Source organism: Anabas testudineus, chromosome 7, assembly GCF_900324465.2.
Source record: "Anabas testudineus chromosome 7, fAnaTes1.2, whole genome shotgun sequence".
Classification (NCBI taxonomy): domain Eukaryota; kingdom Metazoa; phylum Chordata; class Actinopteri; order Anabantiformes; family Anabantidae; genus Anabas; species Anabas testudineus.
In genome coordinates, this window is record NC_046616.1 from 21,785,414 (window position 1) to 21,802,869 (window position 17,456).

The 17,456-nt window shown below is 41.5% G+C and overlaps 1 protein-coding gene across 6 annotated transcripts in view; it reads left to right on the top strand.

Annotated features, from left to right (window-relative positions):
* The window catches only part of plekhg5b (pleckstrin homology domain containing, family G (with RhoGef domain) member 5b), a 61,284-nt gene that overhangs the window by 36,797 nt on the left and 7,031 nt on the right, over nucleotides 1–17,456 (top strand). For all 6 annotated transcript variants that reach the window (XM_026368264.1, XM_026368263.2, XM_026368265.2 and 3 more), the window contains 8 exons: nucleotides 463–604; nucleotides 1,489–1,588; nucleotides 1,809–1,866; nucleotides 2,163–2,254; nucleotides 2,367–2,503; nucleotides 4,176–4,342; nucleotides 14,707–14,898; nucleotides 16,298–16,474. In XM_026368264.1, coding sequence (XP_026224049.1) covers nucleotides 463–604; nucleotides 1,489–1,588; nucleotides 1,809–1,866; nucleotides 2,163–2,254; nucleotides 2,367–2,503; nucleotides 4,176–4,342; nucleotides 14,707–14,898; nucleotides 16,298–16,474 — 1,065 coding nt within the window. The remainder of the gene's footprint in view (nucleotides 1–462; nucleotides 605–1,488; nucleotides 1,589–1,808; nucleotides 1,867–2,162; nucleotides 2,255–2,366; nucleotides 2,504–4,175; nucleotides 4,343–14,706; nucleotides 14,899–16,297; nucleotides 16,475–17,456) is intronic.

Consider the following 17,456-nt stretch of genomic DNA (forward strand, 5'->3'; position numbering starts at 1 on the left):
ACGGGGGGAGGGCAGGGGAGTCGGATCTGTCTGGCCCAAGACAGAAAGATCCTTAATCCCACAGCCTTCTGCCGCCTGCCAGAGCTTTTGGAGCTCTGCATCCTGGAAGTCTCAAGCTCCTGACCTGTGGTCAGTTTCCTTGTTTCGCATCTCAGGATAAAAGTTGGATTACGTAAGGGTAAGCTGGTCCCAAACCAGTACACAAGGTGAAAAACTGCCTCTTAAGTCAATTAGTTTTCATCCCCCAGAGGGGGACAGATGGAGGGAAGGTGGGAGTCACCAAACCTCAGGAATGCCTGTGGCAGCTTCTGTGCTCATTTAAATTGTGGCTGGAACAATAGTCAGCAGGTCCTTCCAAATGTGTGACCGTTTTACTCTGTTAACTTAGACACACAGATTTCTTGTACTTGTGAGTTAACTCTTTCTTGCCGTCTTTTCCCGTGTGTCTGTTTCTATGTCAAGGTTTGCCACCACCCAGACTGCCAAGACCTGAATAGCAAAAGCCCCCTTCACCTGTGTGAGTCATGTGACTCACGCTGCCATTCAGAGAACACAGACAACATGCACTTTGACCGGCACCCCCGATTTGACTTACAACCTCAAGGTAAACCTTCAGTATGTATTTCAGTAATAATGGTGTAATTTCTAGTGTTTCATCAGGGGATTTCACTGTGTGACAAAGAAACATTTTTATCTGCTATGTGTTTGTTGTGAAATAAGAGTTTAAGCTTTTGTGATATTCAATTTATGTCTAGAAAATCTGTCATTGTTTCTTTTTTTAAATGAGTGATTCATCTAAATTACAAAAAATGATGATGTAAGCCCATCAATTGTTAAGAGAAGGGAGATGTTCTGTTTTGCCACATCCAGCCAGTAGCAAATGATATTACTGTAGGAAGCTCAGTGATATTGTTTTCAGACAACATTGGCAGTTGCAAGGCGTATGTTAAAATTGTTTTGCATTACATTCAACAATGTAAAGAAATTTTTTGCCTCCATCATTGAGATTTTTACCTCCACCACACACTTTGTTTTAACAGCATTCAAAAAAACAAAAGCAATGTGTCTAATTTGGATAATCTACTAATTTCACTGTGGACAATGGACCTGCTTTCTACTGACCAAATAATCAAAATAGCAGCTTCCCAGAAATCTAAACTATATATGACCTGTAATCTACCTTTTTGTGCGGGCTGAACATTGAAAAAGTACCATTATGGGCTTTGTGTAAGCTGTCTGTGAGCCACAACTCTAGTGTGCTACATTCAGGGACGGTACAGAGTGTAGGTTATCCATGTTTTGGAAAGTCTGTGACAATGAAAATTTTAATTAAGAAATCTCAGAGTGGAACGTACCAAAGCTGGGTAGATCTGCATGGCTGCATATCCTTAGATTTAGGAACCAGTGAGGGGTTTTTTGGAAACCAGAGGAAACTGACCCTTTAGAAGCTTAATTTTACAAAAACTGCCATGTGTTCTTAACTTTTAGCCTCCATCCTGGCTCGGAACGTGTCCACACGCTCCTGTCCCCCACGCACCAGTCCCCCCTCTGACCTGGAGGAAGAGGATGAGGGGAGCACTGACCGAGGGTCAGTAACACTGCTTGATGTCCTGCAAGCTTTCATGTATTCCTGCCTGTCAGTAGAGCTGTTGTCTTCTCTCACACTGGAGGAGACATTACAGCCATGAAATGTGTGTCACCTCACAGAGATGTAGACCACTTGTTTTGACAAGCAGTTTCTCATTTGTTGGACTCTTAATGAATTTCTAAACGACTAAGGTCTGATCATTTGGGTAACTGTTTTGCAGGGAGCGTAAAACTCGGGGACTGAAGCTGGTGAAAAAGAAACCACGACGACACACTGATGTAAGTAATTGCAACAGATACAAGATGCATCTGAAAAAAAACCTCCTCTCATGAAACCGTGGTCTTATTTCTGGTCCTTGAAAGCATCTTTGCCTGAAACACCTAAGTCAAGATTCCCTTGTTGTTTGATGCAAGTTTTTCACAAGCTGGCGGTTGTGCAGTATAAAAACCACAATGATATAACATAATGATACTGTATCTCCCTGGCTGCCCCCACCCCCCGTCGATCTGCTGACAGCACACATACAGCACAAGCCCACCTGTGTAAACTAACAGTGTGTCTGTTCCCCCTGCAGGACCCCAGTAAGGAGTGCTTCAGCCTCAAGTTTGATCTCAACGTGGACATAAACACAGAAATTGTACCTGCAGTGAAAAAGAAAACTCTCAGGTGAGAGAAGAGGGGGCAAAAGGTCACACAGGATGTACAGTGAGAGTTTCATAAGAAACACTACATAATAGCTTCTGATTGGACTTTTAATTTCTTTTGTTTTTGTTGTTAGAGAGGTTCTAGGGCCTGTGTTTGAGAGGAACGGCATTGAACTGACCCGGGTCGACTTGTTCCTGGATCAGTCCAACACCCCACTGTCCCTCAATTTTGAGGCTTACCGTTTTGGAGGACACTACCTCAAAGTCAAAGGTAAAAACAGTCATGCAAACAGCAGAGGATGTACCTCATCTTTAAATAATGGGTGATTATTTATGAGGGTTTTGCAGCCCCTTTGAGGCATTTAACATCCAAACTGGAATTATCTCTACTGACAAAACAATGTAACAAGATTTATGTGCAGTAAGAATTAACTATGACTTTCAGGACCTTCTTTTCCTGAGGCACAAAGGAAATAGAAGGGAATGGAAATTAATTTATTTACCACTGCTGATTGAGCACTGCAGCAGAGGAAATGCTGTCTGATATTTAATGTCAGTGAAAAGGAGGTGTACAATTTGTGGCACAGATTTATTGCACACACACTGAGTCAGAGAGTATAGCAAGATCATACCGAACGTCAGACACAGACTTCAGCAAGAGCACTAAAGAATATCATAGCAAAGATTCTTTGTAATTGCAGTTGCAGAGATAACAGTATCAGCTGTCACTCGTTCGTCTTGCTTCTTTCTAATTGTGTAATGATTGAATTAATCAAAATAATGAATGACAAAGAATCGCCATAAACTTGTAAATACGTTCTGCCAGCACAATAAAATTATCAATATAAAAACGTACTTCTTTTGCCTTGGCGTTCACAGTAATGGTGTAATGTTGACATCACACCATTCTTTTCTGCTGCCTTTAACAATGACTGAGTAGGACAGATGGCGTTGGCCAGTTTCCTTACACGCATGTTTCTCGCTAGGAGGAAAAAGGAAAAAGGAGTGGATCACAAGTGAAAATGTGTTACTCATCTGCTCAGTATTGTTCCAGAAGTGAACATTCACATGAATCTTGTTAGTGCATCAGTAGCGAAACGACATAATGGCTCTGTAAACTTATCTTCCCTCCTGGAAACTGGGAAGAATGTTCCTTCTTTGCAGATGCACTTGTTGCAGATTCTGCATTAATGGGCTGTTAAAGCGTGACATAAGAGATATCCATGCCATGACTAATTGCTGTTCTTTTGACATTGTCACCCCCTCAACTTGTGACTCCAGTCTGGAGTTACAGTGCGTAGTTTGAAACTCAGGGGTCGAGGTCAAACAGTCCACAGCTGTTCACTCTGATGGTCTGTTATTCTACTCTGTTTTGTGCAGTATTCAACATTGCCAGTCACATCACAAATCTTTCCTAACTTTATCAAATATTAAGGCAACTAGTCTAAATATGTTTGGATTACAAATCTGCAGTTCTCCTTAGCCACACAAAGCATTTCAGATACTAGGTGGTGAAAACAGTCAAGCATTTAGCAACAGATATTTTTCACAGGAGGCTGGAAAATGTTTGGAAACCAAACATTAAGAGAATTAATATTGAACTTAAATTCACCTTGTAGCCACACACACAACTTCAGATTAATAATAATGCTGCTCTCTCTGCTGATGTGTAAAAAGAAAAATGATTGCGAACATGTTTGCTATATAAACTGATCATATGCCGCAGCTGACAACTCGTTTTTGTCTCCCCCAAGTGGCCAAACAGTTAGTTATTGCAGGTTTAATTTCTCCTTTCTGCAGAGTCTACAAGAGCTGTTAGAAGTTCAGGTTGAAGAACAAACTGTCAGACAAACCCTGCATCAATCTGTGTTATATTTTACATAACATCCCCACCCTCTTGCAGGCTGCTCAACCACTTGTTTTTTTATTTCCCCTTCATTTAGCACGACCAGGTGACGAGCTAAAGGTGGAGCAGGGTGTGAAGGACTTGAGGTCGCTCAGCCTGCCCAACATGAAGCCCTCTGGGAGTCAGAGCCCCTACATAGTGACTCCGGTCAGTGAGAGGATGGAGCATGGATCTCTGGGACGCAGAGAAAGCATAGATCTTTTGGTGAGCATCTGGCTGAGTAGAAGAAGCAGCAGTAGCATTTACAGTGGTTATATCTGATGTGACACTACAACTCATAACATATGAAACTGCCTCTCAGACTCATCAAACCAAAATACACCGCCCCTTGAAACCACACACTGCAGACAGACACACCCTGTGACTCTTTGTGTTTTGCTACACCCTTTGCTATTTTCCATAATTTCACCTTCTCCTCCTCCAGCCCCATGGTGTTTGGGCAGTCTAGTGTAGTATCTGATGGTAATCCCATCATGAGCTCATTGTCTGCCTATTACCTTTATCTGCCATGCACACACCTGGGAACATATTTCTGGATTTCCGTTTCAGCTCGCTGCGCTGTCTCTTTGAATCTCACGTAATGATGAGTTTACTCAGGAACATGGTGTGCCACTCCAGCCCTTCCTGTAGCTACAGGAAGTGCTTGTTTTGCTTCTAATGGGACACTTTGAGAGGCTGAAATGAGGCCTGCAGGGTCCTGAGCCACTCAAATGCCAAACACAAAGCTTGGTAATAGGGCAGGCAGTTTACACGTTCATATACAGGCACGTTTTATTTAGCAGTACTGATGGACAAAAGCTGGAAGAAAGTGAGACTTTCTTCTACAGCAGTCTGACAAGCACTGACCACTAATTACGCAGTTATGCTAAAGTAGACCAGTTTTCCACCCACACAGCACCGGGAACAGCTGTCTCAGCTGCAGCTTACTGTTAGAATAATCATGGTGACTGGTCAGTGTGTTGGAATTTGTGTTTTGTTCTGTCTTTGTAACTATTTGATATCCAGAATAGGTTGCCTGACTGTGGGCATGCAATACATATGCTGCATTGCTTTGGACATTTTTTCATTCATAACTGTTTCTTTGTGGACACTTCACTACACCTTCATTACACCATCACACACAGTCAAATATTCCGTGACATAGTAGACTTATTGTGTAACAAGCAAATTATTCCTAACTATACTACTGAATAAAGTTGATGACGTATCTACCAGTTATTACAAGTGGGATGTTGACGTAATGACAGTTTAAACAACATGACCTGACACAGAATTAGCCCCACCCCCTAAATACAATCCATATTTATAAAGACCAACTGAGAAAATCAACACATTCTCTTTTTTCCTCAACCGTCAAATGTTTGTTTTGGTTTTGCTTGATCAATGCTAAATGATTGAAGCCATTAAAACTTCCTCTGCTGCATAATAGTATTGTTAGTAAAGAGGAATTGAAGAAAAGTGGTTGCTTCCTCTCCAGGATGAGCAGTGATTTATGTTCAGCATGGTGACTTTTACATAAACAGTTGTATTGTCACTGATGTGTACTGGTGCCAGGTGTTGTACAGTTGCGCAAACGTGAATCATCTTAATGTCGTCATCCATGTGCCCTCTAATAGCACAAGCGCATACATGCAGATGACATGGCAGCGATCAGACCCCCCTAACTTGAAAGCATCGGGGCTAATCCTTTTGTCTCTGTGAGATAAACTGCAGGTTTCACAGTTTCCTTCTTGTTGTTTTTGCCAACAGTGTTTGGTGTTCTCTCAGGCTGAGGCTGTCAGCTTGTGCTGACTAGCTGTTCTTTTACATACTCTCTGCTTGTTAAACACCCTTGAGGCAAGCCCAGAATGATTAGTGATTAGTTTGATTATGTGTACGTGCGCACACTGTAAGCAGACACATTGCTGATGCCATCACTGATTTGGGGAGGGAAACGGGTAGGGGCTCGGTTAAAGCATTTGGCGCCATCTGTGGTGGTAAGTGACTAAGTGTTGTGCTCAAGCAGAGACCTAAACACTGGAGGTTGCTGAGGAAAGCTGACTTTGAGTCATGTAGTGTCTTACCTTCTGTTGCTTTGAGGAAATGTTGTATTTTGTTTATTTTGTGCCATCAAACTACTGACAGTGTAACTTCTTCGAAGAAGCTTTGCCAAAGAATTTGAAGGTAACCACACTGCAGGTAATGACATGTCAGTTTATTGAAGGGGCTTGTGGTAAAAACAACTCTAGTTCAGTCCTCAGGGGGGCAATAATGCGCTGCTTATGACTGTAGTTAATGCTGATTACTTTTGGCAGAAAGCACTGGACTTCTGTTGTGTTCACGATCACCTTCCAACTTAGTTATGTAATGGATATGTTTTTATTTTTAGAAGCCAGTCATGGTACGGCACAGTTAGTTTTTAGCAATTAAAGGTGCAGTTGTGCTTTTATTGATTTTTATTGATTTAAGTCAAAAACAGTTTTGTGCAAACCAATCTGAGACACATTGTGTTTAAAGCAGCTTCTCAAATAGGAATATTTGCTGCCTTTCCTAGTCTTTTATGATGGGTTTTGGACTAGTAGTCAACAAAGTCAAAGTATTGTTAGTAAAGAGGAACTAAAAAAAAAGTTGTGGCTGCTTCCTCTCTATGATGAGCAGTGTTGTACAGTGTATCACAACATAAGCAACAGATTTTGTTGTGATATGTTCTCTTTAAAGTTTTAACGAGCATAGTGAAGCAGTTTTCAACATTTTTCCTGCCTTGGACTCAAATAAGACCAAGGCTGTGTCTCTTGCCGTAGAACCCAAGCCCACTGAAGCCTGTTGATACTAGAGCCTTTTACAGGCTCGGCATCAGACACCCTCTGATCCATTTTGTGTGCTAGCCCATATTTTATGAAAGCTATTTGGAGGACAATGGCTCAGCTTGGACGTGTGGGCACTGAGTGCAGTCTTTGAGTTTCTATGGCAGCAGTTTTGGCACTCTCTATTAAATGTGCGTGCCTGCTTTTTATGGAACGAAGGGATTTGCTAAATGAAGGAGATATTTACCTAGTGACCGGATTCGTGGCTTGGCATCGCAATGATTTCTGCCAGGCTGCAGAGGAAAAGCAGCCAAATCCTGTCCTTTCTGTGAACAGCTACTCTTTAGTTTGAATGGGGTATTTCAAATTTATTATTGCATGCATGTTACATTTTATAGTGTCTGGCAGCATTGTGATAGGCTGCTGAGAGCTTTGATGATCACGATTGATTATTTTACGACAGGGAGCCTCAACCAAGCTCTCCGATTGGTCCAAAATGCATTCCAGCCCTGCTGATAGTTTCCATAAAGCCCACCACCCGTCTGTGTCTCAGACCTATTGGAACACCCTCTAATAGTGTATCCTTTTACACCCATAGGCTTTTAACCTACAGGACTCAGCGTGCAGTTAAAAAAAACACACTCATGACCAAAAAAAAAATCAGAGGCCTATTCCAAGGTGATCTACATCTCTTTGTTCATGTTGCTGCTGGGTTAATTTGATGGGGTCAAGTGAACTGAAAGAAAAATCAGAAAGTTGGTTTTCCACACACAGCTGGGAGCCCCCGCCCCTCCGTACAGTGAAACAGAGTAGCGGTGATTCACTTTGCCTGTTAAGTACGATGAAGTCATTAATTCCCCAGTATCAGGACTCAGGATGTTTTGCTATATTTGAAGTGCAGTATAGAGCAAAACCAAAACTTAATGGATTTGCTAAATATTAGTGTTTCTGTTTACTGTAACACAGCAGTTTTGGAGGAAGCACACAGGTTGTTATTAACTAGTTAGGCAGACCTTAGTATTGTTGTACTACTGTGTTAAACATGTACATTTAGTCATTTGGCTAAATGATGGCTTTGTCATCAGACACTTCTATCCAAAGGAACTTACAAGTGAGGTAAAATCTTTAAATCTTAAATCTTTTTTTTTTTTTGTTATTTTTATAAATGTTTATAAAAACATTATCATGTAATACATTTTGTAATAAAAAGGCAGACTTTCAGTAGAACAAATGCAGATTTCTCAATAAATGTATTTTAGTGCCATTACTGAAAGTCAGTATCCACACTAATCCTGAAAATTAGTTTTACTGTTTTTGTAGACAACAAATATATTTAATCTATTAGCTGAGAAAAAAAATATATTGTGATGGAGTAGAGATGAAGCCGGGCCTTCTGTGTTGCAATCTAGAAGCAAGAAAACCTCATTCTAAATCTCATTGAGAATGATCTGTGAGTTTTTCTTAATTCCCCCGAGTTCATACATGCTAAAAGTAAAGGGAGACCTCTATTACTGTACATTAGTAACGGACAGGAGACACCAGTAGTGCCGTATCTTCTTACAGCAGGCTCCATCCTGGGATATAAGCTGACAAATGTCCCACAACCCTGTAGGGCTAAAAACACATGGTGACACAAAGAGCCCACATTTGAACTGTTGAGACAGTGAAGGGAGTGGCAGCTGAACCCAGAATACAGTAACAGGTTAATGAGACTGTATTCATGCACCTGTAGTCAGCTCATACAGTGCAGTCTGTGCACTTTGTTTAGTAAGGAGGAAGACATGCATTTACTCAATCCCTGTTTTTTTTTTTCAAACTGGTGCATTACACAACTGTGAATGGCACTGTCTCTCAGCCAGGCTGTCACATCCAGCAGCCTCCTCTTTTCTCACTATCTGACCTCTCTCTATAGTTCACAATGGGGACAAGTGTCGATGAACACGGAGCCACTTTGAATGACAATGGTTGAATCAGCAGCACTCACATGACTCTTCACTTGTGTGTTGAACTGTTGTACAGAGCATAGAGTGGTATTCAATAGTCAGTACAGTTTGAGTGTGCAGAGTGAGAAGAGCGCTTCATAAATATATTTAAAGTAATATAGTATCGGTAATTATAATCTAACACATTTGCTGGGTGCATGTGGTTTAATGTTACCCTGATATCAGTAGTAGGTTATTAAAAAACAGAAAACCTTGTTTGATTCCATGTGAAGTATGCACATTAATAATGAATTTATATTATGTACAGTGGATGTCCCATCAAACTTTTTGTCCCTGAGCTTATTTAGCTTATAGATTGTTTAAAATATGATATAATAGTAACATAATTATATAATACTGGGGGTGTGTGTGTGTGTGTGTGTGTGTGAAACACTGGTGCAGTGTTTAGTAGCACACTTTCTAATTAAAATCGATATATCAGCTGTCGGAGGACTTCTGTATTCCCCATATGGTGTGGGAGGAGCTACAGGCTGAGCAGGCTGAAGGTGTGTGCTGCAAAGACAAAAGATAAGAAGGTGGAGATAACAGGTTTCTGACTGTCATCTGTGTGACCTTTTGCCTGTAGCACACAGAGTCAGCACAGTCGGTTAAGCTCAGAGAGGAAGTAGCAAAGATGCTACTCTACTCTGCTCTACTCTGCACTGCTGCTTGGATTGTAATTTCCTGGAAATGGATTCTTTCTGTCCTTTGGACTTTGTGATTCCCAAAATCTGTTTTTAGCTTAGCTTTTAAGAGGGTTTTTTTTGTTGTTGTTGTTTGTTGAGTTGTGGTTTTGTTTCTGTGGAAATGGTTCGCTTTGGTCGTCTGTCATCGTGGCACAGCTGGGACCTGCTGCATGTGCACTCGGAGATTCCAGAGACACCTAATCCCGACACGAAACCAGCAACAACTTACTGTCAGGTGAGAGGTTTGCTGAGATGTCTGAGTGCATCACTGATAGCATAATGATACAATGGCATTATTTATTGTTGGTGTCCATCCATGCCGTATGCAGGGAGGATCTGATCGATTTTTAGTATAGTTATGATATTATTTGTAAAGAAATTCATTAAGTCATTGCTACTGATACTTGGTAAGAGCTAGCAGGGAGTTTTATTAACGGTCCTTGAGTAATTTGGGCGTATGTTACGCTTCTCACGCCAGTCGCTGTGCACTAGAACTGTGTATATAGTTTTAAGTTGGTTAAAGTTAGTTGCAACTGAATACCAAGTCAGCGTCGGCAACAGGAAGTCTGACCCTCCTCCTATTAGTTTGTATTATAGTCGTTTTTAAGCCAACAGTTTGTTTCAAACAAATGTTTCCAATTGAAAGGACAAGTTCACAATTCTGTCTGATAACAACAGTCAGGTGCCCAGATTAAACACTGACAAGGTTGGACTTGCTGTTACAATTGCTTCTGTTAATATAGGCCTTCAAGAGGTACCAAACAGGTAACAGGTAACTGAGTTTAGTAAGTTGAGCTTAAATCATTTAAGTTTAGGCAACTTAATAGTTAGATCGCCACGTCCATCAGATCTCCATCAGTGTAAAAGTGTCTTAAATCTTTATCTGAAGACAGCGAAAGGCAGTGGATATTTTCCAGAGTGGCAGCCATTTTAGTACAAAATTCCCTATTTAGGACTTTCCTTTTTACTGGACCTAAACACAGAAACACTAAAAGCTAAATTTTACTCTAAACAACTTTGGAAGCCATCCATCCAGTTTAATGAATTCAGACCTCTTAAGCCTTGTATTAGCTTTTAATAGACATTTGAGCGAAGACCTCAGATGTTGTCCCCTGTTTTCTTTGAAAGACTGTGAGGAAGTGATGTCTTTGTGGCCAGTATGAACTGGAGTAGTAATAACAGTAAAACCAAGTTACCAAGACAGACTTCAAAAAGGTGAAGCTATCCTTGAATGAGAAGAACTAGCTGATGTTTAAACTCATTCGCGCTCAACTTGAGTTTGCTTGCATTAATCCCATCTGCTCAGATGGAAACATCAGAGCTTTAATGTTTATGTGTATTTAGTGAGCTGGGATTTCATTACATGTGCGCCTACAGTGATGGTGGGGGGTGGGGTGTGAAATGGGTCAAGTAACAGTAGCATTGTTTTGACTGCTCTCATCTTTCACCTCAGGCTGAAAGTGTTTGCTGCGGTCACCAGGACCTGATTGTTGGATCTGAAGCGGCCTTGAAACATGCTGCATCTGTTGACCACTTCAAGTTCCTTTTAGTTTCTGTTTCCTGGTTATTCACACGCAGTTTGTGTGTGTGTGTGTGTGTGTGTATGTCCAGGTTGTAAAGAAGGACAGTACCACGCTGTTTTCCCGTCGTTAATCAACTCACCTGATCAAGGGGAGCTGTTATCAGTAACATAAACGCTGTGGGGAATGGCGGGGTTGCTTTTTTTTTTTTTGCCTTTTTTGTCACCACTAAATACAATCCTTTCCTATTTAAAGATTTTTCTCTTTGCCAGGCCAAGGTTAATAACACAACCCACAGGATAAGATAAGGCTGTGAATGGACACAAAGTTTGATATCATTAACCTGACTGTTTGGCTCAACCTGCTGCATGACTTGTACTCCCCAGAGCCTTTTAGCCTTGTTAAAAAGATGAAGAAGAAAAACTGAAGAACCGTAACTATATATTATTTTAATTTATCGGCTGATTTTTAAAATGAAATCATGGATTATATTTAGTCTATGAAATGTAAAAAAAACTTATTCATACAAATTTCATAAAGGAGACATGTTGCTTGTTATATTTACCAATCTAAATCCTACAGTTGACACAGCAAATTAAGGCGTATTACAAGCTGAAGATTAAACAACCAAAATCTATTATCAAAATAGTTTTTCTGTTCCAGCTGAAGAAACTATACTGTTGCTGTTACTGTGTGTTACTTGCTTTTCTTTATCTGCTCAGCATACGCGGACTATTAAAGGTGCTGAAACAAGTAGGTAAACAAAGGGAATTTCCCATTGAGCCATTGTTGGGGCATTTATTTCCTTGTTTTGACCAACTGGCATGTTATTGTTCAAAGGTCTCCAAGCATACCAGTGATTGAAGATAACAAAAAAGAATAGTGGCCCCAGGTCCAAATAAGAGTAAAGAATGGTGCGCCCCATTCTTTTATACCACTGTGTATTTCAGGTAATTTCCTTGAAATTGAGGCTCATTTTGCTTTAGTTAACCATTAAAGAGCAAAACCGTTTATTTCAACCTCTGACTTTGAGACTGACTTAAAGAGCACTTGGCATGTCTACAAGGATGAGGATGTATGCTTAAACCAGGGAACTCCGTGCAAGATTTCACTCGGACTCCTCCTCCAGATATTCAGATGCACCTCCTGTTTTTTTACCCCGGCCCTGCCTCCTGTTTCCTGCCCCACACAATGAGGCAGGATCCTCCTAGTTGCTATGACTTCAAACCAGTGTCTGTATGAAATGCAAGCAGACTGGAGCCTCAGTGAGAAGGTTTCACCGCTGACTGTTTAGACGGCAGGACAGAACACAGATTCGTCCTCAGTTCAAAGAGGAGTGGTGGTTGGCGCTCTGCAGGACACGGTGGCCAGACGGCTCCCTCGGCGACCAACTCAGACCCCCCCCCCTGCCTTCCCCTTCCATCAGCTGGAATGGGACATTTCAAGACTACATGAAGTTCAACACAAATCTCTTGGTAGGATAACGTGGCAGTGTCCCAGTTGTCGCTCAGCTTCTTGGACTGACTCAACTCCGGACGGCAAGGACAGTGTGGATGTGTGTCTCTCACAGTGTGGAGACAGGGGAGGCTAGAAGCTGACAGAGAGCAGCAGCTGGCTCTGGAATGGGCTGCGATCCATGAATCCAATTGAAGGATTAGGATGGTTTTTGTTACTTTTGACATGCCTCTGGCTTCAATGGTGAGCACTGTTAATGTGGTGGGAAACTGTTGGTAACTTGTATCCCTGTGTGCTTATAATTACATCTTCCTTGGCAGTGTTTTAATCATACTGACGTAATTTACTGTCTTAATTGAGTACTATTGAAGTTCATCAGATATTTTTACATGTGACATAAAGTATGTTGGCATGTTTTTAGAAAAACTCCTGTATCAGTTTTTTTTGTTTTTTTCACAAGATTTCTGTAGGCAAAAACCTGCTCTTTGCTGTGTGCTGTCATGTAGCATACACACAGACTAAACTAACCGGGTTTGTGCTGTCAGTAGCAGAGGGTCCAGACTTTACTTCTTTGGCCATTTCCCGAGACCTGTGTCGTCAACTCATTGTGTGTGTGTGTGTGTCTATGTATCTATATATCTATATTTATACTAAATCAAGCAGAATAAAGTGACTCTAAACGTGCTCCATAACTCACTCTCCTCGTTGGTAATCATTTATGAAAGATAAAAGGACTAAAAGCTCTTTGAAAACCTGTAAGACCCACCGCTAAGATTTACTATCTTGTTTTGCTACTCACTATAGGCCACTTTTGTGCCTTCTACTCTTTTTAAGTGGTTCCTCAAAGGTCTGGGATGTTTTTTCCTAAAATGGGAGCCTGTGTTACAGTTTGAGTTTGATTTACTTACTAAAAGCTCTGTAGAAGACTTTGTTTTCTGCCAATCCGCCATAATTCCGATGGTGGAAGAGAAGAATTGATTAAAAATGTTGAAATGCTCATTATTACCTTGTGCTCAGAGCATTTCTTTAGCTAAATGTTTCACAGGTGAAGATTGTACCTGCAGCATGAGTTTGATTGTACAGGTTTATAATAATTGTGTGGATGCGCAAAGCTGGTTGCATGTTGGCGGTTAAGTTGCATTGTGGGTAGTGCAAGAAAAAGACGGTTTCTGGTTGTGCAGCATTGGTTTTGATGCTTCCTTTAAAAGCTGTTCTTTGTGCACTGCTAAGTGTTGTCTGTGTATTAGTGATACAAGGATATACATAGCAGTGAAGGCCTCTATGTGCATCTACTGTTATTAGGGATGGAGTCGATGGGGGGGAACTTAGTTTTTTTGTTGTTGTTTTTTTTTTTTAAATTGTTTTTAATGCATTGTGTTTACTGTGTGTGGGGGGTGGGGGGGGGGGGGGGGGGTTAAAATTGTTTTTAATGCATTGTTTTTACTGTGTGTGGGGGGTGGGGGGGGGGGGGGGGGTTGACGAGTAAAAGAATTTCATTGGAATGGCAACAGCAACAGTGTCAGTGTTGTGGAATGTAAAGTTCCTTGTCGCTGTGTTTGAAGGGGGGGGTCAGTGGCCTGACTCCCCACCAGCAGATTCCTCAGCATTGACACCAGTTAACGGCAAAAACAACTGCTTCCTCAGAAACTGAGGTGGCCCCTGTTTGTTTGCTTTGCTGCTGCTCATAAAGTGGACAGAGATTGCACGGGTGAGGGCGCGCGGCAGGGCCTGCTGACAGGGGAACAATGGAGGGGGGAACAATGGCCAGACTCGGGCCGTCTGTTCTTATGGAACAACCTCTTGCCTGCTCCTTGTGATGTAATGAGTACTCACTGCGAGGAAGTGGCAGTCCTTCCCTCTCCTGTTTGTGTCTGACCATTAGGATACCTTTAACGGTCTTGCTGATGTCATCCCTCGCACAGAATTCCCCTCCGATTTCCTGTTTATCCTGTCCTTGTATCTTTCGTCCTTTCACTCATTGTCTTAAACCAGCTGTCTAACTGGAAAGTTTTAGATTTCCTGTTGAGATGGCAAAGTCACTCCTGCCAGTCTGTCTTGTTTCATTTTCTGTTATGCGTTCCGTTCATTGTGTTTTTTACACTGTGTAAAAGCTTTTCTGTGTCTGCCCTCTCTGACTCGTAGGGTCAGGCGCGGCGGAGGAAGAACATGACAGAGTTCCTGGGGGAGACGAATATTCCAACCCCGGATGCTCTGGGACAGATTGGTGGATCCCTGCCCAGCGTCGGGACTGGACCCGACAGATGGAAGAACCGCGCTGCCAGCCGCTTCAGTGGCTTCTTCAGCTCCAACGCCGGCGCAGGGCCCTTCGGGAAGGTAATGCTGATCAGACAGGATGTGATCACTTGGAATCCAAGTGTGTGTTTATACAAAATCATTAGGCGGGGGGGACAGAGATTTAAAAGCTTCAGGGGGCAGGTTTGTTGCCCAGACATGTCTCAGATTTAGAAAACCTGAAAAAAACAAACAAAACAGTAGTAAACACCAGTGGGAGGAGGTTTGATGGCTGTATGCTCCCAGTCCTGGTGAGGTCATTTCCCTCCAGAGTCTCCTGACTTGTTGGTTTACATACTTTGCTCCTAGCAGCTCTAAAAACATGGAAGTATAAGCTTACACTCTCATTTATGTCCAGTATTTTCATAGATTTTATAAATGTACTCACAAATAAGGCACAAATAGTTCCGTAACCTTCGAGGGAAGTGCACTTATTTACTTTTAGAGTTAGAGAAGATGGGCGCCACCCTCAAGGCTGGTGAACTTAGTATAAAGACTGGAAACAAGGAGAACCTTATACACTGAAGATCATTTAACAAGAAAGCCAAATCCCAAAGAGCCGACCCTTTCCTTTAATTGTGTATCAGAGGTTTTCAACAATAGTAATCAACTTTTATTGTAATGAGGCACACGCCCACACACACACACACACACACACACACACACACACACACACACACACACACACACTTTCCTATTGTATCTCCCCTCCTAAGGCCACATCCTGCACAGTAGCAGATGTCAGATGGGGACAGTATCTGTCAGTCATGTGTCCGAGCCAGGCTCATCTGTTTTCACCCTGTTCTTCCCCTATAACCTTCTCAGGGTCAGAGATCTGCCCCTGGGACCTGGACCTCCTGCACCCTCTATATTTAAGGGTTAAACAACTTCCAGTGCTGTCTGTTACAAACTTTATTTACCATAAAAACAAGCTAATTCCTCCTTTTCCTTTTTGTCCGTCCTCTGCTGCACAGTTTCCTAATATTATATATATATATATATATATATATATATATATATATATATATATATATATATATATGAACATATAGCAGAATAGAAGGTTTGATGGAGCAGAAACTACTGATCTGTCTTCCTTAGCCACGCTGTAGCTCTTGCCCCCACTCGCTCGTCTCCCTTGTCCTCTATTGTGAAACGGTCTCAATGCACAGAGCTCATTTTCATAACTACGTAAGGCCTGACAGCCTGACAAAGACCTGAATAGCAGCTACTGTTGAATTTAAGAATTAGCGTGCCAGCAAGACTGGATTTATATGCTAATTCACAGACTCATCATTACTTACAGTTTAAATGTAACAATAAAGCGTTAGACAAAGGACAGAAATGGACACTTACTTTCACATCTCGTCTGTCTGTAATTCATTTAACCTTGTTCAAACCCAATAGGCTTTTTTATTTAATTGTTCTTATCTCATTACAGGAGGTGGACCGTCTGGAGCAGCTTCAGAGCAAGCTCCACTCCTACACGATTTTCGGGCTGCCCAAAGTGCCACGGCAGCTCTCCTTCCACCAGGACTCATGGGAGGAGGAGGAGGAGGAGGAGGTGAATAACCTGGTGCTGGAGGACAGCTGGCAGACACTACTGGACAACTCAGAGGTACAGGATACTCAAAGTCACAAAATTCAATAAGATGATGACCACGTCATTACCATATAACTAATTGTCCTTATCACTTTCCCGAAAAATGATAAGGATGATTAGTTCATGTTAATAATTATTAACATGAACTAATTCTTCCCATCACTTTCCCGAAAAATGTCGGGCTTCACTGCTTTTGGCAAGTAGAAAAAACACCTTAGTCTGTCCCTTTTTCTGACCCACTTCTCTAATCATTTCTGTAAAGTCCCTTATGGTGTCTGGCATCTAATTCCTTACATGCACAACTACATCCTGCTTCCTGGTATGTGTCTGACACTTACTTGCTTATCATTTACCCAGGCCACATTTGCCCTCGTGCCTGTTTTTCCAGAATGATGCTTACTAAGCACTTATAGGAACTGTTGCACTGCTGTCACTGACCATACATGTCTGTGCTGTATAAATGATAACACCCCAGTGCACAATGGGGCTTTCTAGTGACTAACATTACCAACCAGAAGTCAGGTCAATAATGTAAATGTCAGGGAAATATAAAACCATTGCAAGCGAGGTATTAAAATGTTTGTGATCATGTGCTTTTGTGTGTCTGTGTTTAGACGAGTGTTAATATTTCTAAAGAGGCCTTGTCCAGACTGGTGTTGCATGTAATAACACAACTCCACTCATTTATTACTACTACTAAGAATAATAATAACCTTTTTTATAACTGTTGTAATGCTTCAGGCTGCTTCTCAAAAACAAACCAAAAAAGCCATAAATCAAAAGCTATTGGTACAATACATAACAGAAGTTAAAAGTGACATGACATGTAAAGAAAATCAGAAAATGAATGTTTAGTAGATACTGAAATGACTTTACTGAGCTAGCTAGAAGAATGGCGACCTGCACAGTCTCTTTTAACACTGGATTTATTGCAATACCAAGAACACTGTGTTTTTTTATAACCTATTAAGAATTTTACTAGGTTTCTATCATACTT